Consider the following 23,979-nt stretch of genomic DNA (forward strand, 5'->3'; position numbering starts at 1 on the left):
CACGCCAGGATTGGACTTCAGTGCCACATGAGAAGCTGCTGTACCCAGAGTGCTACCATCATCTGAAAAGATGGAAGGATGCCTACTACTACTTGTCTACTACTTGTAATTCAACAATTGATTGCTTAAGTTTAAGAATTATCTACTTAAATTTAGAAGAGAGTTTTTGAAAAAAATCAATGTTTTTCAAGTTATAGCGAGTAACATATTGAATGACATAGTAGCCTATGATTCGATGTGACAAAATCAATCCATTTACAAACAATGTTCACATGGGAAGAAGTTTTTAAAATAAAATAGGCTAGTGTAGGTAAATGATAACTCGAAATTCTCGTAAATGATAACTCGAAATTGCAATTATGCGACTCGAGTAATTAAAAAATAGAGAGCCCAAAATGCTCATGCTCAGCAAACGTTTCAAAAACTAGATTGTTCATTTTTGGTACTGCAGTTTTGATAAAAAAACAGTCTAGTTTTCGAAACGTTTTCTGAACATGAAAATAGTATCTACAGTCTACACTCGGGGCTCTTCTTTGACTGACACTGACAGTGTAATATTTAAACTCATATTTTCAGTTTGCCTTTCATTCTTTTCTTTACTTCTCTAACTATTTTTGTTTTTGCTTCATTTGCAATCGGACAATGCAAATATAGGCTATTCCAAGCCTTAAAGCAGCCGGCGGCCATGGCCGCCAAGTAATGCTTGAATGACCGCCGGTGCTACCTTCTCAGTCGGCCAAGTTTAGCCGCCGGTTTTTTCTCTAGTCAATTATTTAATTTCGCAATAGAATGATCGTGGAATTAGACGCAGCTACGCAGAATTAGTTTAGCGCGTCATAATCGCCACTGTTGTATTTTGCGGGAACGTTTCCTATTGTATATATGTATGGAATACATCCAGCTGCAATCACCAGCTCTGTAAGTCTTGTTTGTAATTCCCGACGTTTATTTTAACAAAGTGTTAATCCGAAGTGCACCTAATTCACATCCTCTGGCAATATTGTCGTTTTTATGTCGATTCAATGTTGTCGGACATTGAATCCTTGTTAAACAGAAAAACTTGGTTAGTTGACATCCGAGGGGAAAACACGTGTCTTCATAGTTGAGAATTGTTCCCGCTGTGAGTTAGTGACTTCACAGTTCACACCCTCAATGGTGACATCACAACGGAATAAATGGTCAGGTTTTATGAAAGGCGGTATGCAGTTGAAACAATTTACTGAGCTGGGAGCAGTTGAAACAATTTAGTGTGGTTAGATGGTCCGGTAATACCGGATTACAATCCCGATAAAAGACTTATTGCGTGGTACAACGATTCTATTGCAGGACGTCGCCCAGACTTTAACAGACGCTAAGTGATCATTTTAGCATTGTTGCAAGTTTAATTCTATTTACGTGTGCTATCGTTATTTGTATTTTGGCCTCCAAGCACGCAGATTTGGCCGCCGAGAAGGAGCTCTCGGTAGGCCACGATGGCTGCCGGAAAAAAACACGAGTTTTAAGGCCTGCTATTATGAACCATTTCTTTTTAACTATGGTTTTTTACAGAATGGAGAAGAAGGTATGAAGTTGTACGTTGTTCCCCTTACAACAAAACATGACATAGCGTTTCGAGATGATAATGCGCAGATGTACGCTCTGTCAACTGTTCTTAACGAAAGCGTAATGCACCAAAACGTCTGCACCAGAGAAACGCTGCGGGCATTAGAGGGATTAGATAGGTATGTAATGTTAACATACAGTAGATAGACTAGAGTCAACTAAGTTTATTCAATTGCCTGTTTTAATTCATTACCTGGCACTTTTCAAAACTACTTTAAAAAATGCAACAAAATTCACAACCTTACTACTCGAAACTCGACCAACCTAGATTACTATTATTATCGATACACAATCGCTAAACTAAAACGCTTTATAAAATACACTGGCACAAAAATTTGGAATAATATACTAGTTGAAATTCCTAAATCCTCCTGCACAACTGCTAAAAGAATGCACAAAATCAAAATTATTGACACACATTAGAGAAATGCTAAATTATTGATCAGACTTGCAATTGTAACATAGGCTACCTAAATTTTTAATTTCTTATCATCTTGGACAGCTTTACTGTTCTTTATTTATTTGTTTCAATTAGCCAATTATTGTTATCATCGATGAGTTTACGGGTGGCCTTAAATGGTCACTTCGCAGCCTCCCGCTGCTGTGATGCTATTATCACTTCTTTTTTTTTAGTAATCTTTTCAACAGTTTTACTGTACATTGTTTCTTGATTTATCGTACATTTTTTTCGCAGCAGCCAATAAACATCTATTTATCAGCTTAAAATAGCCTAATGATTTTAATTTTATTGCGAGACTTTAACAGTAATTAGATACGCATTGCTTTTTATAGTGTGAAAGTTACCAAAGCCTGTAAATTATTGTAGTAATTGCTTGTATTTTGTAATTGTAGCATTTTGCTTGTACTCCTTATGAATCTCAATGTCTCTACTTATTTTCCGTTTAGTGGCTTGTTTTCCGTTTAGTGTTTTCCGTTTAGTGTTACTTGTTTTCCGTCTTGTTTTTCCGTTTATTTTCCGTTTAGTGCTTTGTGTACCTCGTTAGTGTCTGTTTCTAGAGACTAACTGTCACTTTCGAAAATGTTGGCAAGCAATGTTTGCAACTGCAAGGTTCGACCGCTTTCTAAGCCCTGCTACTATTCTTAATTTTAAACTTACTAAAAAGCTATCATTAATACATGCAGAGTTCTTATTGAAACACAGAAAATTAAGCATGTTAATTAAGCAATTAGAAAATTTATTAAAGCATGTTAATTAAGCAATTAGAAAATTAAGCAATTAAGCTCCGATTGATAGGAGCAGAAAATTAAGCATGTTACTACTGGATTCAGTTTTAATTGAATATAATAATCACAGTTCTTGTTTTTAATATGCCTGGTAATGCTTCGGAGTTATATGGATATTTTATTGATAATTTTCAAGTGTGGTATATTTTATTTAGGTGGTTGAAAAGACAAATCTTAAGACCATTCGGATGGAAGGCTTTGTTCCGTTCCTCAGCATTGGAACGCATCCATGAAAACGTCACTAACCCTGCCTACTCCGCCAAAACTAACAGGTGATTATTTAGGTCTGAGATTCCGAATTATAGAAAGTTTGTAGTTTTTCGGTAGCGCATTACTTAGATAGCAAATCAACGTTTTTTTTTACACTGATTCACAGACAGCAAATAGTTTTTTTCGTTGATTCAACGTCTGCCGACGTTGAATAACAATGTAAAAAGGTTGATTCACCGTCTGGGATTACTATTCTACAAAAAAAAAGAAAGATTAAAACAGATATCCGACCAACGCCACCCTCTCTGTGAACACAAACCCACTATGGCTCAAGTCACGCAAGAGCTTCGTCACAGTTGGGTCTGCTACTATTCGGTGAGTCCGATTCGGTGAGTTCTTAACCTCTAACCCCTAACCCCGAACCCTAAAACGGCAATGATAATTAGGCTACGGTACCCGATAATTAAAAAAAAAAATTAAAAAAATCCCCCGTTAAGGGATCGGATTCACCGAAACGGGCCATTCCGGTCACAGTTAGCCCATTGGAACACAAGCGCGGCAACTGCGCGATTAGAACAGTGGTCATCCGAGTTTGATATCACACAATATCCTGCTATCCCAAGTCCTTCCGAAAGCCTCCAACAAACTCCTTCCTTGAGAGAAGAGAGTGGTGCTTCTTGAATAGAACCCACTGCGCGGTCGGGAAAAATAAAACCAATTGTCATTACGACCGCAAATGATACGTTTTTTTTACAATAGAGTTGTTTTTCATGTCATGGGGGTAGTGTATTGTGTATAGATGGGCTAATATTGTAAGCACATTTTGACCCCTCGCATATTGTAAGCGCATTTTTCTGTACATTTGAACCCTCGCATATCGTGAGTGCTTTTTTCTGTACAATTGAACCCTAGCATATTATGAGCGCTTTTTTCTGTACATTTGAACCCTCGCATATTGTGAGCACATTTTCCATTAGAGCGCTTGGCTTCCTGTATATTGTGAGCTGTACATTTGACCCCTTGTATTTTGTGATCACATTTTCTATTAGAGCGCTCGCCTTCCTGTATATTGTGTGCTATACATTTGACCCCTTGTATATTGTGAGCACATTTTTCTGTATATTTGAGCGGAAAATTTTATGTTGTTTTCAGAACTAAAAGTAGTGTTGATTTGATGTTGTACCTTCTGCTACAAACTACAAAGCAAGTCCAACCGTGGCTCGATGTTTCTTAATGCTGGTCTCAAGGCGGTTTCAATGTTGCTAAGACTGGAACGGTATTTTATTTATTGTCGTGAACGTTGACTTGCACAGATACGTCGAAACAAACGGCAGAAGTGCGGTTACTGGGCCAAAAAATAAGCAACTTCTTCTTGAGGTTTCGGGAAGAAGTTGCTCGGTAGCTTACTTTGTTTTTAGTTTTGGTTTAGTTTAGTTGTAGACGGATAGTTGATGGTTTCGTCATTTTTTGGTTTAGTTTAAATGAATAAAACCTGGTGTGTCCGCCGTGAGACTTAATTTGTCCGCCGAGATAGCTCAGACCGGACACGTTTGTCCGCCGTCAACAAAAACGAATTTCGAGGCCTGACTTATCACACTTTTCACGTATTTAATCGAATAAAATCTCGCTAGCGGATATCGCGCTAAAGCAGTGGTCGGGATTCGGGAACCTTTTTAGGTAAAAGAGCTTTCAAAGCTACATTTTTGGAAATACATTTCCATGAGAACCATAGGTTACACTGCTTTAACATTTACCACAACTAACATTTGGTGACACTGGTGAATTGTGAAAGTGGGAAGTGGGAACGCATGTTTGCAAGACAAGAAAAACAGCGAAGGGTTTGGGGGGTCTTAATTACATTTAATTTGGTGCATTCTGAGCGTATTTTCAGCTCTGAATTGTAATGAAAAGTTAAGATAAACTTTCGCGGTTTTCACTTTAGAAGATTGGATTTTTTTGTGAGCCAGATGCCGTCGTTAAAAGAGCCATATATGACTTGCGAGCCATAGGTTCCCGACCCCTGCGCTAAAGGGTCTAACTCTGTTTGAGCCTTGTTGACCAAACACCATAAATCGTTTGCTGCGCACAACTACAGCACACAAACATGTATTGGATCTTTTTGAAGCAAGTCTACAGTAGATTAATCAAGTATTTGCGATATGGGAAGGCAATTCCAGTTAGAAACTAGATCCTTTTTTACATGATTTACGACGGAAAGTAAAAACTGGATTGACAAAACTAACCTTCATACAATAATAATATTTCATCAATAATGCGTGCTGAGTGCTTTGCTGGAATCTTACTCTTCCCCAGCCAGAAAATCAGTCCTTTTTTTACATTGATTCAACGTCTGCAGACGTTGAATCAATGTAAAAAAGAACTGATTTGCTGACTGGGTCCTGGATGTTCGATCTTAAGTTGAAGTATGGTAATTAATGCGTTATACCAACATGGTCTGCATGCTATTCTTGTGCAAATCCGTTATTTTTTTTTTATTTAACGTCTGCAGACGACGAAAAATATACTTACCGTAGTTGTAGGCTTTTTTGATATTGATTAGTTTTTTCCTTAATTAGAGGCTCTGGTTATCGAGAGACTCTGAGTCTCTAGCTACAAAAGAATAATTTATGCTTTCTGTTTAGGGGTACGATTGCCAACAAAATTAAACAAGTTAAATGTAATGTTAAATGTACTGTATTTATTGTTAGGTCAAAATTATAAACTCATATTCGGGAAATTTAGAAATAATTATCCTGTCTAACTCTAACCAATTTAGTTTATCGACCGGAGTCAGAAAAGCGACATTCTCCCGTCGTAAATTTTACCTTCTTGTTCTAGAGTCGTTCAGAAAGTCTGTCCCTGAGTGTATTTTTCTATTCTCCGCTTATCTCATAATATTCTATAGTGCCTTTTTATCAGTAATAGCCTGTATCGTGGGAGTTATGAAAGTGAAACGGTTACACAGTTATGTCGTTTCAGAAATACGGGTGTGGTGAGCTAAATTTTGTGAGAGTGGCATTTGTTAACAGGAAGTGTGACCTAAATTCCGTGAGAGCAGAATTTAAGTTTTGAATTTTCATAATTGAAGTGCATTTACAAATTGCAGTTCTCACAGGTTTCACGGTTCACCCTTTGCGGGAATAAGGCTTTATACGAAAAAGAGCTCCACATTGGCTGATGTTGGCCCAGTTGCTAGCCTCCTGCCATAATTAAACTCGCACATTGGCAGCAACTTTGTCTTGACCCAGTGGGACAACTAAGGCAGGAAACTTCTTGATTTCAATGGCCTGCGTGCTGGAGTTTGGCCATGCATTGGGTGTCTCAAAATCCATGTTCTGACAAGATCTTTCCTTTCGGTTGGTCACGCTTGTGTTGGTATTGGTGGGAGCAATTCCAGACAGAATGTGTAGTGACGTGATGTGGTGGGTTTGAGACAACCTGTAATCAAACAGCAGCGTTGGTTCAATATTGGGTCGATTTTCTCGGCATATGTTGAGCGTTCCCACAGTGGGCATGCATTTTTGCAACCGAATAGCATTATAAAGCTAAAACAGTTGACCGTATTGTATCAAGAAGGGAACCCCAATCAAATTTTCCAAGTTTCTGTAAGATATTATTTTGAAAAGCCACACCAGCTCTTACTTTTCGATATGAGATTTGTATGTAAGGGACCTTCATAGTTTGACACCGAGGTATGTGGGATTGGTACAATGTGTTAGTTTTGTTCCCTTCCAAGAAATGTTTGGTCGGCGTGATGCATCCCGTATCTAAGGTTGAATGCGCAAATTTGGGTTATGTTGGTGTTGGCACGCAGGTGGTTCTCCGTGTAGTATGTTGTTAGCCCGTCCAGGGCATCGCTGAGTACTCTCTCCGTGGAAGTGAAGTATTTGTGTTGCGTTGTTATTCACATATCGTCAGTGTTTAAGAAGCTGGTCTCAGAATGGATTGGTTGGTTTTTGGTATATTATATATAAATGTTGTACAAGATAGGCGTCACACGATACTTGATACGTCACAATCGTCACATCCTATGGTGCAAATGAGTTAAGTTTTTCCTGATCTAATTCAATTCGTTTTTCTTCTGTCTGTCACTTTTCCACATTGCTGGTTTTCGATGGCTGTGTTTTTCTCTTTGTTTAGTCAGTTAGGTAATTGCGTTTCAGATGTTGAAGTTTATTGCATTTCTTAAAAAAAAATTCAGATTCCCTAAGAGGACTTTAGTTAAGCTGAAAACGTTCGACTGTTGAAACTATTTGTAAATATGTAAAATATATTGTTATAATGCTCAACCCTGTTGTATTGTTGTTCCTTGCCTGTCTGTGATGCCAAATGGATAATTGTGTTATGTGGCCCCTTACCATAAAAATTACAACATTGTGTTTTTGTATTTTTACCCCCTAGCTTTCCCATTACCCGTAAGATCTCTGCCAACCCTTCAAAACGAGTTAACGAAAAAAGACGTTTAATTTTTGTAGCTTTCCAAATACAGAGCTGTTTTGATTCATTTTTTGTGTACATTTTTTGATCATTTTTAGATCATTAAATAGTGCTCATTAAATACTTATCTTGATGATAAATTAGTTAACAGTGATGACATGGAAAAGTTTGATGCGAAAGGAAGTTCCTTGTAGTCGTTGGTTACAGTATCAACTTGAGTGTGTTTCTCATCAATCGACTCAGTTAGTTAGTACACGCTTTTCCGTCCTGTGCTTCCAGGATTACGAGTGTTGGACGCCAGCAAATTTCGATCCGGCTTGATAACGGCTTTCCACGTACGCCTATCTTGAACGTTGACCGCCACTAGGTTCCCCTTTCTGTGGTCACTCCGCATGCTATCGCACCACCTCTTTAGCTGTCCGCGTGGCGTAACAATTTTACATCGATAAAAACTTATGGATACTTTGGGGTGTAGGAGTTAAACGATAAAACCGTTTATACGTTTCACCCCGTACGCGGTTTTATCTGTGGTCTGATATGCAGAAACTAAACCGTTGTGCCTTTGTTTTCAGAGAGTCATGGCTGTTGTTGGAAAACTCATTAACGCCAGATGAAGCAATGGAAAGGATGAAGGAAAGAAACAAAGTAGATCTACTCGTTTCAAATCCCCTATTTGGCACCGATTTACATCCGTACAGCAAGGTGCAATGCTTACTGTGGAAATAGCTGATGATAAAACATGACAGTATTTGCTATAAATTGTTGTTCGTAACTAGTTTGATTGTACCGTCTGTTTGTCATTGTTCGTGCGGTTTGCACCCGGGTATGGCTCCCAATCCTGGCGGCTTTCATGTTTTTTTAATTCAATCTGAAAATCGTCTCATTTCTCTGTAACTGACTCATCAAAGAAGTCAATGATGTCCAAGTGTTGCATATTAGTTAACTGTAACTGAGTCCGTACATACTCAAAGGACTCGGATAAAAACACTCTCAAGGGACCCTTGATGTGACTGAAGTATGAGAGAACTCCGGCCTAACATTTTAGAGTATTCCAGATAGCAAATTAGCCCTTCAGATGTCGAATCAATGTAAAACGACGGATTTGCTGTCTGAGATCGAGCTAAAATATGTCAATAATTGTCCGAGGGTTGAATCAAACAAGCCGCTGTCATTATATGGTTTCGATGTATTGGTCGGATCAATGAAATAAAAAAAACTTCAGCTTAAGTACGTCACCACTTATCCAGCTTAAGTACGTCACCACTTATCCAGCTTAAGTACGTAACCACGTAACAGTCAATTTAATTTATTGGACGTATCGTACTTGTGCAGAACGTTTAACAGATTGTAGTTTACATTTACCATTATGCTTGGCTTACAAGCGGGGCGGCTTCCAATCATTTTTAACACTGTCACACGCTGCTCAACTAACCGAGTGGATTACAATCTAAATGTAATTGAGAATCATAATTGTAAATGACATTGACCCTGATGTTTCGGAATGAAGACCAGGCTTCTTTGAAGTAAAATGGAGAGAGAGAGAGAGAGAAATTACATGTTTTGCATTTCAGATAAAGATGTTTTTTCCATTTATAGGTTTTTAATTTTTACAATAACTTCACTTGTATATTGAGTAGCTAACTGTACCAACGACAACTAAATGCAGTTTTCAATGAAAAACTTAAACCCATTGTTTTTCTGTATTTTTTTCTGCTCTTTCCATAAAAGTACATTTTTCCATAATCTTTTGTAGGTTGATTTCTTGGTAGTCAACTCATTTTTCGGCCAAAAACCTCCCGATTATTCTAAGATAAAGATCCCGGATGGCGAATCATGGTTCAAAGGTCAAGAGTCGACAGATGAAAACCAGTGAGAAAAAAAAATAAATTTTCAAACTAAACAAAATCTGTCCTTTAAACTAATTCGACATTAGAAGAAGTTAAATTAGTATGAAAAGGACAGGTTTTCCTGTTCCAGATACAGTAAATATAACTTATTAATAACGCTTTTTAGAAAATAATAGAATATGGTGTAAATTAAAACAGGACTGCAGGTGAAAATTTAATGTTTAGTTTTTCAGCAATTTGACGTAGTTAATTTTTCTAAAAATGAAATGGGAAATTTTGTTCAAGCACAATAGTTAGCTTACGTACCTTTCGTGTGTGTTATGAACTTTTTTCCAAACACAAGTAAATCGTACGTTGACAACCCTGACAATTCCGGATATCCTCCAGGCCCTTGTCAGAAAATAGAATGTACCTAAACACTTAACCAACAAAAATGTGGTTTGCTTTATTGCTTAATAAAGAGATCTCAAGTATGTATCTAGGCAGCGTATTGTACACTAGCAAGAATTGATAGCGATAGACAGAGACACGTCTTCCCATGTCTCCCATGAGACTGAGGTCATCAGTAATCCCTACTTGACCACCATATTGTGGTCTGAAAAAAAATTCTACTGCATCACATAACGCAAATGTGATGTTTATTCAGGGAATTGAGCTGGGTTGAAGAGTTTCCCGCCCACCGTGCGGCAGCCGATGGTGACGTAGGCGCACTTTCACAATTCCTTCAAACAGACTCGTGCAGGGTTGAAATGTGGGACCACGATGGATGGGCGCCCGCTCATTATGCTTGCTGGTAGGTTCGGTTTATTAATTTGCTGGTAGGTTATGTTAATTAATTTGCTGGTAGGTTCTGTTTATTAATTTGCTGATAAGTTCTCTTGATTAATTTGCTGGTAGGTTATGTTAATTAATTTGCTGGTAGGTTCTGTTTATTAATTTGCTGATAAGTTCTGTTAATTAATTTGCTGGCAAGTTCTGTTGATTAATTTGCTGGTCTTCATCAAGTTCTTTCCTCTCGTTGAAGGTTGAAGACAATGGAGCGCCAAGTTTCTCTGGTGTGAGATTTTTTTTGTACTTTTGTAATCAAGACCTGACCAGCTCTTAGTATCATTGTTCCAAATTCCTAGTGGTCTGCCCCTATTTCGCTTTCCATTCATTTTTTCCTTCTTATAATAGCTGCCTTTGAATCGAATTATTGCGATTCATATGGCAAAACTATTTCAATTTTTTTTTTGTAGAATTTTCATGTTCATTTGCATTCTAAGTAGGTAATGCGTTTTCGTTAGTGATTTTTTTCTTCCATGAAGGTTTTGTTAATTGATTTGCTTGTACCCAGACTGCAAATCAACCGTTTTTTACATAGGTTCAACGTCTGCAGACGTGGGAGATTAGTGATAGCTTCGTTCTAAGCCAGTGGTTCTCAAAGTGGGATCCTCGAAGTTCTCAAAGGAACCTTGAAGTAGATGATTTTTGCTATTCGAGCTTTGCTGTTTTTGTTTGTTTCATTGCAGCCGTTTTTATAAAAGCTGTTGGAATGTCAGACCGAAAAGCAGCGGTCTATTTTTGTAAGAATTTGACATTTTCTTCTATTTTCTTTTCCTTTAATAGATGAACCATGTTTGATCGGCTGTGATCTCCGATATGCACTCCCTCCATTTTGTTCTGTCTTTTGTTTTTATTAGCACTTCCGGCATGCTTTTCATTCCCGTAATTTGCCTGATATTGTCAAAATATTTCTTTTTTTGTTCTTTCTTTTGTTCGTTTGCCTTATACCATCCAAGTCAACATTAAATTTTTCAACGTGTTTCTTGCTATGTGTCCGAAATATCTTAATTTTCTGAGGTTAATGATTCTTTTGCTATTGGTTCTAACAGGTATCGGGTTGATTTCAATCTTGCCATAATTTGTATTGATGCTAAAATATCCATCAAACCTGTGTTGGATAGTCAGATACATTTGTCTAGTGCAAACTGGTAGCATAGGTTTTGCAAATTTTCTCTGATTGATAGATTCTGGTTCGATTCAAAGTAATGCTAGACTTGATTCCGTTGGTTTTCACTATTTTATGCTTATAAGGTCAGTGGATTGAAAAACAACTTAGCCTATGTGTTGGCGACGTTTTCAGCGAATCAATAAATGTGTTGTTTTCGTTTATTATTGTTTCGTAGGAACAGTTTATGTTTTATAACAAGATTTATTATCTACATTGCTAGAGTTGATGACGTTGCCATGCTTTCATAAAGATATTTTATGCGTTGCTGACTTGGCGGACAATTTCCATTATTTTTTAAAGGAAAACACTTCAGTCTCATTTGCCTTTTTCTTCATTTTGTCCACATGTATACGGATCGTGTTCTGTAGTTCGCATAATGAAATTTTGCTTGCTTGGGTCGGTCGTTTGTTGATCACATTTTTTCTGGAGTTATTTGGCTTAGGCAGGCTTTCTTACAAATATCTTTATTACTATTTCTAGGAATTATTCGCTATAGAAGACTCGGTAGCATTATTTCGGTTTAGTTTATATCAAGTTACTAATTTTGCTTCGTTATTGTGGATTTGGCGATGCTTTGCTGTCGTACACTTCGCTTTTTACATTTAGAGTTAGCAAAGCCCACGTTGTTTGGTGTCAAAGTTACGCAGCATATCAAATACTTTATAAAGCATAATAGAGTTTTCGTTATTGATTTTAGAACACTTTAGATAACACCCTATTTGTTAATGTTTCCAGTTTTATAAAACTTGTTTAGGAAATCAATGTAGCTTGTACGAGGCGAGTGTTGGATCGCGTTTGATTGAAGGTTAGATTCTGTAGTAATAGTTGGTGATCTTTTTGTACCGTAGTTCTCAAGTAATCCTACGGCTGGAAGTATCTTGAGATCATTGGGTGAGGTTTTCATTTGAGGTTGGTTGAGATGCTCTTCGAATAGGTTTTGTTAAAGATTCTTAGGTAATGCAATAGATTGAGTTTCGTTTTTAGCAGCATGATCGTTGCTTACTTTACAGTGTGGATATTAACGACCTGTTTCAGCTTGATGCTGCAGCGAACTCGCAGCATCAGGCTAAAACAGTTCGTTAATATCCACATTCTTAGGTAAGTTACATTGGAAGTGTTCTGTGGAGTTCTGCAAAAGGTTCTCGATTACGTATTTTTTAGCAGTGTTTGGTTTGTTAAAATAATAATTGTCAAGTAGATATCCTCATTTTAACCACAACTGCGTTTCTTGATATCACAATTGTACAAATCGTCCGCTAAATATATATAAAAAAAATTGAATATCCAATATGAATAAGTTTTATGCCATCATCCGTAAGTGAGACCTGGCCTTTGTTCATGCCAACGGCGGCCGGCTGGTTTTTACAGTCCCTTGGACATGTTGTTCTGCTGTTGGGAATTACAGTGGCTGAAAATTGTTCGTGTAATGGTCGCTTTATGTACCAAGATGTTCAGTTTATGTACCAAAAAAGATACGGTGTTTTAAAATTGTCTTCACTGTTGTGCCACGTTTTAGAGTTATGAAAACTACAAAGTCAAGTTTTTATTCACCCACCTGACCTGTTAAGAATGTTACAGCTTTATTTCCATCAAAACTAATCGAATTGCAGAAAAAGGTTTGGTTAAAAAAAAATAAAACTGAAAACAAATTTTCTTTTGTAGAATGAATTAAGTATTAAAATTAGCCTACAAGAATTGAGATAATTTATAATAGAGCAGTTTTTTTTTTTAAATGGAATCGTTCACACAAACAGAATGCCGAAATCAGCTTTCTGACAAACACGGTACGTATATCAATACGCTCATTAGTGATTTCAAATATCTTGTATTGCAAGAGTTGTTTATAAAAGTTGTTTTAGTCCTTGTAATGCAAGCTGTTGCCTGCTACTTAATCCAGTTAGCAACAGATGGCCCGCCAGCGAAGTAAGTCATAAAGCGAATAATATTCAGAGTCGCCAATGATGTCTTGTCATGAACTGTCACACACAGAACCAAGTTGATTTCGTATCTTACAGACGTTGAGTGGTCATTATTGTATGCGTGGAATTATTAGGTAAGGTATATGACTAAATTCATGCTCAAATCGAGAAAATTTTGGGGTCTTTGCAGTTGTTTATATACTTTCTCCATATTGCCCGAGGGCAAGAAACATGACTATGCATGACTGTGTTTTAAGTAATCTTTGTCCACGAAATACCCCACTTTAGTTAAAGTGGCATCATCTGGTGTCGCGATTAATCGATATGAAACGGAGAGTTGTGTTCGAACGACAATCCTTTGCCTTCCCAAGCAGAAAGCCTGGAAACCTTCTGTCTCAATGTGCTTGCAACGGTCTTGAAGTTACCGGGGTTTCCAAGAAAGCTTTCTAAATAGGGTTTTCTAAATAATTTATTTCTTGATGTCCTTTAATTTTTCCTGATGTACAAAAACGTAAAATGAAGATTCATAGCTATTCGATAGTTATTACAGTAAAATTAAATTAGAAGTCAACATTTTGTCTTCATTAAAACGATTTTTACGATTTCCACGAAACAATTTGGGGCAGCATAAGTGAACGCTTTCAGTGTGTTTCGGACTTGGCCGTCGCTCTTCACTGCGAATGTGCCAATAGATTTGAGGCGGTACTCCACAGTTTGTTTTCGCATATTTTGTCCACTTTTGCGCCATAAGTCATGCAATTGAAATTTAAATTCGCTGTGAAACGACAGTGATTGTTGCATCACATAAAGTCGCTGCAAATCGCCATTTCCGGCAATGGCAGAAATCTTTATCGGGCTATGATGTGTAACTTTGCAAGAAAAAGTACGACGTTGTTGCAAGGCAAAAACGTAGAGAAATCGCTAGAAGTAGCGCAATAATTTTAGGACAATGTTGAATGCAATACAAAGGCTCCAATGAAATCATGAAAGATTATAAAGCTGCTAAGAATAGTAACAGGGAAAGGATTTTGCTGATTGATTGCTTCCTTTCGGAGTTTTGGGTGAATTGCACTGAATTGCGTTTACTGTAGTGTTTATTTTTATTCTCGCTGCATGCAGGAAGTGGTTTATTTTGACCATTGACCTAGTTTCTTGCGCAGTGCAATGCAAACATCTGTTGTATGCAGTAAATGGAGATATTCCGCTTTTTAAAGTAAAAACTAAGCAATCACTGAACGCTTTCCAGACGCGATGTTCCGATCATCTGGTTTCGCAAAATCAAATGTAGTCTTTTATTGGGTACGTACATCATGGTGCCGTGTCACCACGTAAGTTGAAAAGCGAAGTAGAAACAACGCTTTCTTCACAGTGTCTTTTCTTTTTTATGACGGCATATAAATCTCTTTTCAAACTTGCTCTATCTTGCATAGACGGCTAGCGTACGCTTGTAAACGAAAAAGAAAGAAATTTTGCTCACAGATGTACAAGCTCAACCATTACTTCGATGATCCATACCGTTGATATTAGGGAATGGGGATTGGGGTTATGTATTTTTGTCCCTCCAAACGTGCATTTATCGTGTATTTACATAGGTGCTTTTCTGTTGCAGGTACGGTCGGCTGGATGCTATGAAGCTATTATTGAACAAAGGCTCCTGTGACCCCAATATGCGCAACAGGAATCAGACAAGTCTGTTACATCTCGCAGCAGGCTGTGGAAACGTTGCAATCGTTAAGCTTCTATGCGAACATCCTTTCATTGACAGGGTGAGAATTCAAAATTTTTATTGTAGCAAGAATTTATAGCGACAGACACACGTTTCGCCCATTAGACTGGGCTCAGACTTCGTGTTGTTTTTTTTTTTATCAGCGAATTTGTTTTGTTTGTTAGCTGATATACATGTTTCTTTATTAAAAAAAAAAAATCTTCATGAAAAACGGTGAACAGCCTACTGCACCTGTGCTCATACACAAGTTTGATGTGTCATTCATATTCAATATCCACTTCAGCCATTCATCACAATCAAAATATGCGTCTAACTGAAGCACTAATTTAAACGTCAAGTAATGTAAGTAATTATTCGTCCGAATGAATTTTGGGCTGAAATATTTACTTTTTAGTAGGGTATTCTACTAAAAATTTAATTTGATGCTTTGTGAAGAACGTTTTTTCACCTATTATCGTTATCACTGACGGAAAACTTCATTGGGATGAAATTTAGTTAAATCAAACATTTTCCCTTCATTTCCTAGTCACCTTAGTTTGGGTCGTCGGACCACTCGGCATGCGACAATTCAGCAAGTGCTTCAACTCAGCAAGTACATTTCGGCTATTACCAAGTCAGCAAACGAGATTTTCGTGCCCACGTCGGACTTGCTTGGTCATCGCTTCTTAAACTGAATTTGCTGACTTGTGACATGCCAAGTTTTGGCCTGCTCAGTTGATCATTTACTAACATCAGCCACTTGCTCAAATATTGCTAGCTCAGTTGTCGCTTGCTCAGTTCACAACTGCTGACTTGGAGGAGATTCATCAATTTGAATTTGCGTCGGCTGCATAGCCGAGTGGTGAGAGCCCTGGAACAGTTATCGAAAGGGCGCCGGTTCGACACCGCTCAAGAGCATGCGGCTGTGTCTTTGGCAGGACACTTAAAGGCATGCCTGAAGGAGGACATAAAGATTGGCTTCCTTGCCTTCCCGTCCACTTAATCTAAATCTTCAACTACCAGGTGTAAGCCTGGATACGACTAACAAAAAAACAAAAATCTATTTGCATCTTTTTAGCACGTGGTAGACAAACAAGGAAGATCAGCTGCAGAATGCTGTGAACAGGTCCGTTCCAAGGATTGGTACAAATGTATGCAGCATCTGAAGGAACTCTCTCACAAAAGTTATCAAAAACTGCTCGTTCACAGGTAACTAACAATAATTACTGCATTCCAATAAACGCTGCTAAAGTAAACTTCTTCATTTCTAATTTGTGGTCTGTTGTATACTGTAACCTTTGGTCTTTTCTGTGATTCCAGACTCAAGGTCTCCACTCTTTAGCCTTTTTTACATCGATTCAACGTCAAATCAACCTAAAAAGAACTGGTTTGGTTTTTGAATCTTTATCCTCGGACTGACTAAGCCTTGACTGGTTATTCCTGGTAGTTCCGCATACTTGTAGACTTGTAGAGGCTCTTGACACAGGGCTCTTGACTTGGTTTCCTGGCTGGAATAATGTTGCACCTCCCCTGACAGCAAATCAACCGTTTTTTCCATTCTGCAGATTCAACGTCTGCAGATGTTGAATCAATGTAAAGAACGCGGAACGCTTTGAAAGGCAGTCAACAATGGAATTTTTTCCGGCGATCCTGTATTACTGGAAACCTACGTATGTGTTACCTGTTTCCGGAAACCTACGTACTTAATAGGTTCCTAAACTCGATACATTCCCAAACCCCCCTGAATACTTTTTACAGACCTCCAAAGTGATTCCCAACCTTAGATTAAGAACCACTGATCGGAAACCAACAAAATTGAAAACATCTGTGCAAGATCTCTAAGCGATTTTGCAGCAGTTTTAAAATTGTTGTTTTGCAGTTTCTCATTAACTCATGTGCTTCGTTGATCATTTTAATCGCCTCATGCGTTCTAGAATGGACGGTTCAGAAAAGTCAGTTGAATTGAGGAACGGAAGCAATACCAAAGTCATTGACGTCATCAACTGTATGAACTTTTCCAATGAAGCTAAAATGTACTTCGCGCTATGGATCACGTCGAAAAGCTTACGTAAGTTTGCGATGTCTCGGATTGGATTTGGTCCGGATTGCTTTGTCTCAAGTCAATGCCTTGATTAATAGTGTAACCAAAGCATTGCCTCGTTTTGAAAAGCTTTGAATGAAGTTTGGTTTAACTGGTTTAAACTGGTTTAACCGACCTACAACAAGTAAAATGAAAACCTTGATATTCAGCACGGACATGATAAGTTGGGAACAAATGTAGAGAAAAACGCTTTATCCGATCACAATGCTGCATTACAGCAGTGCGTGCTCTAAAAGCAAACGTACCGGAAATAGGCTGCAAACAGAAGGACGAATTGACAGACCTACAAAACCATTCAATGAAATAAGTTGTACGGACAACCGCCCTTTTTAATAAGCACCGCAAATCACCGTATAGATGGGGTTTCGCTTTTGGCAACACAATTGTTATTTACTTTACAACTGTATTGTAGATACAAACGACCTGTTTGAGCTTAATGCTGCGGATTCGCTGTTGTAGCAACGGTTTAACGGTTTGCACTAAACTAAATGAATGACGAATCATCATTGCACAATGCACATGACTATTGATCATTCTTTATTACAAAATACATGGAAAATCAGCAGAGCCCTATTGGCATATGCATTTCGCTCTAACTGTAGAGCATCTTTAGTGCCTAAAAAGCAAACATAAGAAAGCAAAACCTAAAAACTGTCACTAAATAAATAAATAAATGAATCTGCAGTAGCCTAAGATACTGACCAAGACTAACTGCCAAAACTAAGTGGTAGAATACTGCGTAAATATTAACTGGCTGCGTAAAATATTTATAGGCAAATTTAAACTATATTTAAACTAAACTACACGAACCTAACTACTATGACAAAATAATGATGACAATGCGCAAAAACAAACCAAGGTTGATGAGAGTCGAATGGCTAAAAAAGCAATACGTACAAAATGAAACTGTGTGAAGATAGCATGTCAAAATAAAACTAAGTGACAGAACATGACAATTACACATGACTATTACACATGACTATTACTTTACTTTATTTACTTTATTACTTTATTTTTATTATTACATGACATTACTTTTACACATGACTATTGACTAGGCCACAGTGTTCCGAAAGCTAGTGCAAACCGCTGCTACAACGAACCTGCAGCATCAGACTAAAACAGGTCGTTTGTATTTACAATTGTAAAGCAAGCAACGATCACGCTGTAAAAGCGAAACTCAATCTATTCATCATATAGATGCTTGCACTATGAAACGATATAGAGTTCTTCTAATGGATCGATAGTTTAACGTCGATAAGCAGGCTTTTAACCCATAATGATAATAATGGTATATTTGTTACATGAACTCAAATGTTGCACTCATATTGCCGCATCTTTTGTATGGCTAAAGTAACGTTGTACTGACCCGAAAACTCTTGTTCCTAATTTGTGTGATCTAAAAGCGAAATTGTACGTTTTGGTATTGGTGCATTTTCAACTTGGATGCAGACCGCCGGCTATAACCCAACAAGAATATCAGCTTTTTACTTTGATTCAACGCCAACAGAAAATGAGATGGTGCGACAGTTATCAGTTGAGTTATTAAAATTTGTTTGTCTTCTTTTTTGACTGCTGCAGTTTCACGTTATTTGACATTGCATTAACTTTGTTAGATCTCCAATTAAAGCCGGAACACAGCCCACTAATAGAGATTGAAAAGTGGCCGGAGGTAAGATGTTTGTTGCGTAAATTCAACGCTTTTTTATAATAATACAACGGACAAAAATGAGCAGTTTTGCAGAGCACACTCTCGTTCTTTTCTTTTACTTTTCAAAAAATCAATTCTCCAAAGAAGTGCTCGATCGGTGGTGTGGAAACGTGTCTCTCTAAACTCCTCAATTTCTTCCAGATCTTGAGACAGTTGGGTGGAATCCACTCGGAAGCTTGCCAGAATGAAAAACCAACCATCGTACTGAAGAGGGATGTCCGTTTGTTTCCCAATGTTGAAGAAGAAGTATGTGATGGTGTCCTTTTCCTGATGGAAGACATTGCTTTTAAGTTATGACACCTAGAATTGATCAAAATACATGTTTTACCAGTTACGGATTTACCAAGTATACATATTTTACCAATTTACTCGACATGGCATAAAGAAAAGATTCTTTATAATTTTTTTATGTGTGAATTTGCTACAGCAATGCATACACTATTGGGAGGATCACCTCAAGAACCCACTAATGGTGCAAAAAGGCGTCACTGTTACTTCGATAATTGTGATTTGATGTACAGTTCTAAAATATTTTCTGCTTTACATTGTACTTGGCAGAAAGCGCTCTTTCGTTGGATTAGTATATTTGATTAGATTTGTCGTTCCATGTAAACAACTTGAAACGTATCCCAGGTGGCGGACATCACTTCCATTCATCTGCTGTACGAAGAAGCGCGCATACAAGTACTGAGGGGACTCTATCCTTGTTCTGACCAGGTTGCTGTTGCTATGGCAGCGGTGGTGATGAGGATATTGCATGGACCGTATGACGTAAAAAAGCACAAGCCTGGCTACTTCAGGTACAAGTGATCCCGTTTTTGTTTGGTTTTTTAAATGTGGTTGCCTTTACCTTTTTTAAATCATCTACGCTATTGCCTTCTATAGTTAAATAAAATCATAACTTTCCTACTCTCACCCAATATAGCAATTAATGTTAATAGTGTAATATTATCAATTAGTAAATATGTGTAATCTGAAATAAATTTCTGCTTCTTTCAAGGGTTTTGTCTCCTTTTTGTTTAATGGTTTAAATTTAAAAGATGCACTCACTTTTTTGTGTAGTGACGAAGTGTTGCGTCAGCTCATTCCTGTTTGCAAACTGCGCATGCGCGCCGTGGGATGGGTGAGCAAGATTATGAGCAAGCACAAAGAGATCAGTGAGCAAGGCCCGGGCGAGATATCGCAGCTACAACTTCTGTATTTACGGTAAGTTTTGTTCATTTTAGCGCATGATTCACATCGGGAGTTTCGTTGCCGAGCGATGAGAACGCCCTTGCACGTTGGTTCAAAGAACGCGGCTTGACACTTCGCGAAAACACCCGACTGCTGCTTCTTAGTCAGGAGATCCCCTATCCTTAATGAAACTCAATAAATACACCCGACTGTGTTTTGGCAAGACAGGTGTGTTAATAACATCCACTAAGATGGATACAAAAATTTGTTTCCTTTTCGACTGTGTCTATATAATTATTTTAAACATTTGTTTGCTGTATCCAGGCGTACGCCAGGTGATTGAAGATTTAGATTAAGTGGACGGGAAGGCAAGGAAGCCAATCTTCGTGTCCACCTTCAGGCATGCCTTTAAGTGTCCTGCCAAAGACACAGCCGCATGCTCTTGAGCGGTGTCGAACCGTCGCCCTTCCGAACGTCGTTTCACGGCTCTCACCACTCGGCAATGTGGCTTTAAACATTGTTGATGTAGCATTGATAGATTTGGTTGTTAGATTTATAATTTTTGTCTTGTTTTTCTTGCTCAGTGGCGCTAAGGCTAGTTTTTTAAATGTAGCAGCTACTGATGATTTAAACAGCTTTTCAACGACATTGGTTAGAGTGCCAAGTACTGAATCGGCAAGCGTAGGTTTGATACCTCGTCAAGTAGTGAACCTTATTCCTGTTTATTCGCGTGATTTCTGGAGAAGATAGTGTGATTTGTACCTCGAAATGGTTGCAATACACTGAAATTATTTGCTTTTTAAAGTAAATAGAACAATTTTTTCCTGTGATAGACACAATAATTTACAAAAGCAGATATTTTTAATAAGTAATTACTTAGTTACTTTTCATAAGTAATCACTTAATTAACTTAATTATAAATACCATTATCATTTGATCAGTTTTAGTAGAAATAACTTTATTTGGCAGATATTGCTGGACGCAGATTCCACCATATGGGTCAGCGTTTTTCACAGGCTATGCCTATGCCACTGAGCAAGAAGCAGGTGAAAAGTACCAACAGATTGTGCCTCTTTATATCGGCTGTAATCACAGAGGAGTGCATTTCATCAAAGTTGAAAGCAAAGTAAGTGACATCACAGATAGCAGGGTACGTTTATACAAGTGATTGTCAATAGGAAGAAACTGTCTGTACAATATGGTAGAAACAAATTAAATTAATTTGTTCCTGTTTCATTGAAATTTCATTCGCTTTAATGTTTTTCTTTAAAAGTATTCTCTTCTTTCATTGGAATCTTCAGCATCTTTGTCATTACTCACATATTTGTATTTAGAGGTGAAACTGCGTTTGCAACAACGACATACAGTGTATGGCTGTATTTTAAACACGCTACTCAGCTATTCGATGTATACGTTGTCGTTTATTTTAGCTTGTTGTTTAATTTCAGCTTTTGCTTGTGTCGGTGAGCTATCATTTGCTAACATGGCAGTTGAATGAAGAGAGAAGAATGTTCCAGATTTGCACGGAAGACGGCAAAGTCAACATGATCATCCACACGCCCCAAGCGGCGCTTGTGTGCAGTTTAATGACCAAGCTAACTCAAGCTGCCAATCCACTTGCCACATGAAGAGTTATATGGAAGGACGGTACCGTATGGCTGTTTGGGGTAGAGGCTAAGGATGATTTGTTGAAATCTTTATTGTGGTGAATGGAGTCATTTAAAATGCATTGAAAGTGTTGATGACAAATGCTGAAACTATACAAGGGACAATTTTTCTACCTCACTTTTTAGAAAGTTTATATAATTTCATCGTGTAACGATGAAACAATGTAAATTTTTTGCTATAATGTCAAATTTTTTATTAATTTTTTCGATTTTATCACAAACACTAATCTATGCTGCATATTGGGTATGCAAAAGATTTTCACAAAAACAACACATTTCCGTTTTTGCGCTTAAATTCATTCTTTTAAGCCTGGAAAAGAAATGGTATAAAAACTATATGTTGTATCTTACTTTTTTAATGCAATACTTTGGTTACTAGGAAGCTTTAAAGTAAGTTACGACTTACTTTTGACCATCTTTGTGCTAAGTTATTGAGAAATTAACTTTTTTATTTTTTGTTTTTTTAATTGACGATACATCTGAGCTAACCGAAAACCATTGATTCTACAATTAGTTGTCTCCGGTTAGTTGACGTCAACAATATATTTTTCTCTGAAGCTTTTTGACGTTGTCCACACCAAATCATTTAAAAAGTCCTTAAATTGTTAATAATAATGACCTTAAAGAAAGGAAACTTTTTCCTTTTGAAATAAACTTGAGATAACTTGAAAGATCGAATGACAAGAGTTTACTGAAGTAAATATTAGGAATCAACGCACAATTTAAAATTGTTGCAATAATTCACAGCAAACCAACAAAGTTCTGGGATTTCTCATAATTTTGCGCTTTTTCCTTTTCCTCCCAATTAACGTCTCTGAAAAGCAAACACGTCTCTGAAAAGCGTCTCTGAAAAGCTGAAAAGCAAACACGTCTCTGAAAAGCTGAAAAGCAAACACGTCTCTGAAAAGCAAAAAAACAAAACAGCTCAACTCAATTGGAATACCTAGGACAGTTAGTAAGGCAACAAAATCAAATTTCACCTGTGATCAATTTAATTCAGTGTTGCTAATAAAACAGTTAGTTTATTTAACTTACTTTCAGAATTCTGGATTAGGTAACTCCTTAGGTTCATTGGAACCTTTCTTTCCTTCCACTCTCCTGAAATGAATGAATAAATAAGCAAGCAACTCAAATTAATTAATTAACGCTTAAATTAATATTGGTAGTACACCTTCTACAAACTCCACATTTTTAGTTGCCGGTACGCTTTTTGCCACTCCAACTGGGTATAATTTTGACAACCGGGAATTCTATGATAACTGATGTGAACGAAACAAAACAAGTCTTTCCAGTAGATCCAGCAACGAGACAGGTGAAAGGTTTATAGTTGCAAATGAAGCAAAACCAAAACACAATACCTTATTTATTATTGAGGAAGCTCCAGGAACTGCAATATGAGCTTCTTGTAAGGCAGCAATGACGTCAGAGATAAAATGTCTGTAGCGGACGCTGCTTTCAGCATATCCACCCATACACAGCCATCAGTGGGATGGCAACATTCCTGGGCAAAGTCGGCAAGGAATGATAGGACACGAGGTCGATTACGCTGCTGTATTGTTTACTAACTCAACTCAGAAGATCAATGCTTGCTCACAACGTAATTGTTTATAGTTTTAATCTTCGATCCAGCAACACAGAAAGTAAAGGAAAACACCGGAATATTAAAGCTCCACCACCAACAACTGGATACGAAATGTTGTCGCTGCTACATTAACAATAAACTGATCCAAACGTCATCCTGGCAGTGCCAAAAATAGAAAACGGTAACAACAACGAAACTGATATATTGCTTTAGAATTACCAAGACTGATTTCTTGATACTGGTTTTAAGTTCTGACTTTTGATATTGCATTCAACTGATTTCCATATTGAAAGAACCGACTTTTCATATTGAACAAAAACTCAACAAACTATTGATTTTCACATAGCAAAAACTTAACACACTCTGATTTTTACATGTTGTAGAACTCTACAAAAGACTAAGATTTCACATAGCAAACGACTGATTGATTGATTTTATAGCAAGAACTGATTTTACATATTGCAAGAACTTAACAAACGACTGATTGATTTAAAATCATGAGCTTAACTTCTTTAAGAAGGTACTAGTGTGAGATTGCGAGTTTTACATATGATCACACAACGCAACACGACTGCAATTCTACATAACGATGAACCAAGGTAGGAATTCGGCATAGTGACGTTGATTACAGAAGTTGAATTCCCGATTGCTGAATTGAATTCCCGAGACGTGCAGTTATGCGCTCAAGGCGGAGTCTTCTGGAAGATTCTAGTGACGTGTACGTGTGACGTCAGAGACGACAGAGCTCTCTGGCGCTACAGACACCTCCGCAAGAAGGAAAACGGGG

General features: G+C 37.6%; 1 protein-coding gene across 1 annotated transcript in view; it reads left to right on the plus strand.

Annotated features, from left to right (window-relative positions):
* LOC145779803 (krev interaction trapped protein 1-like) overlaps window positions 1-23,366 on the plus strand; it is a 30,307-nt gene extending 6,941 nt beyond the window's left edge. Inside the window, exons 6-20 of the mRNA XM_082591488.1 lie at window positions 1,549-1,721; window positions 3,003-3,119; window positions 8,067-8,196; window positions 9,248-9,363; window positions 9,988-10,134; window positions 14,863-15,019; window positions 16,037-16,167; window positions 16,893-17,026; window positions 18,676-18,731; window positions 18,912-19,016; window positions 19,404-19,570; window positions 19,833-19,976; window positions 20,913-21,069; window positions 21,392-21,590; window positions 23,222-23,366. Of these exons, the coding sequence (XP_082447614.1) occupies window positions 1,549-1,721; window positions 3,003-3,119; window positions 8,067-8,196; window positions 9,248-9,363; window positions 9,988-10,134; window positions 14,863-15,019; window positions 16,037-16,167; window positions 16,893-17,026; window positions 18,676-18,731; window positions 18,912-19,016; window positions 19,404-19,570; window positions 19,833-19,976; window positions 20,913-21,069; window positions 21,392-21,571 (1,914 nt within the window). The 3' untranslated portion in view covers window positions 21,572-21,590; window positions 23,222-23,366. The remainder of the gene's footprint in view (window positions 1-1,548; window positions 1,722-3,002; window positions 3,120-8,066; window positions 8,197-9,247; window positions 9,364-9,987; window positions 10,135-14,862; window positions 15,020-16,036; window positions 16,168-16,892; window positions 17,027-18,675; window positions 18,732-18,911; window positions 19,017-19,403; window positions 19,571-19,832; window positions 19,977-20,912; window positions 21,070-21,391; window positions 21,591-23,221) is intronic.
* Window positions 23,367-23,979: the final 613 nt, after the last annotated feature.

The sequence above is a fragment of the Aplidium turbinatum genome, chromosome 1 (assembly GCF_918807975.1).
Source record: "Aplidium turbinatum chromosome 1, kaAplTurb1.1, whole genome shotgun sequence".
Lineage (NCBI taxonomy): Eukaryota > Metazoa > Chordata > Ascidiacea > Aplousobranchia > Polyclinidae > Aplidium > Aplidium turbinatum.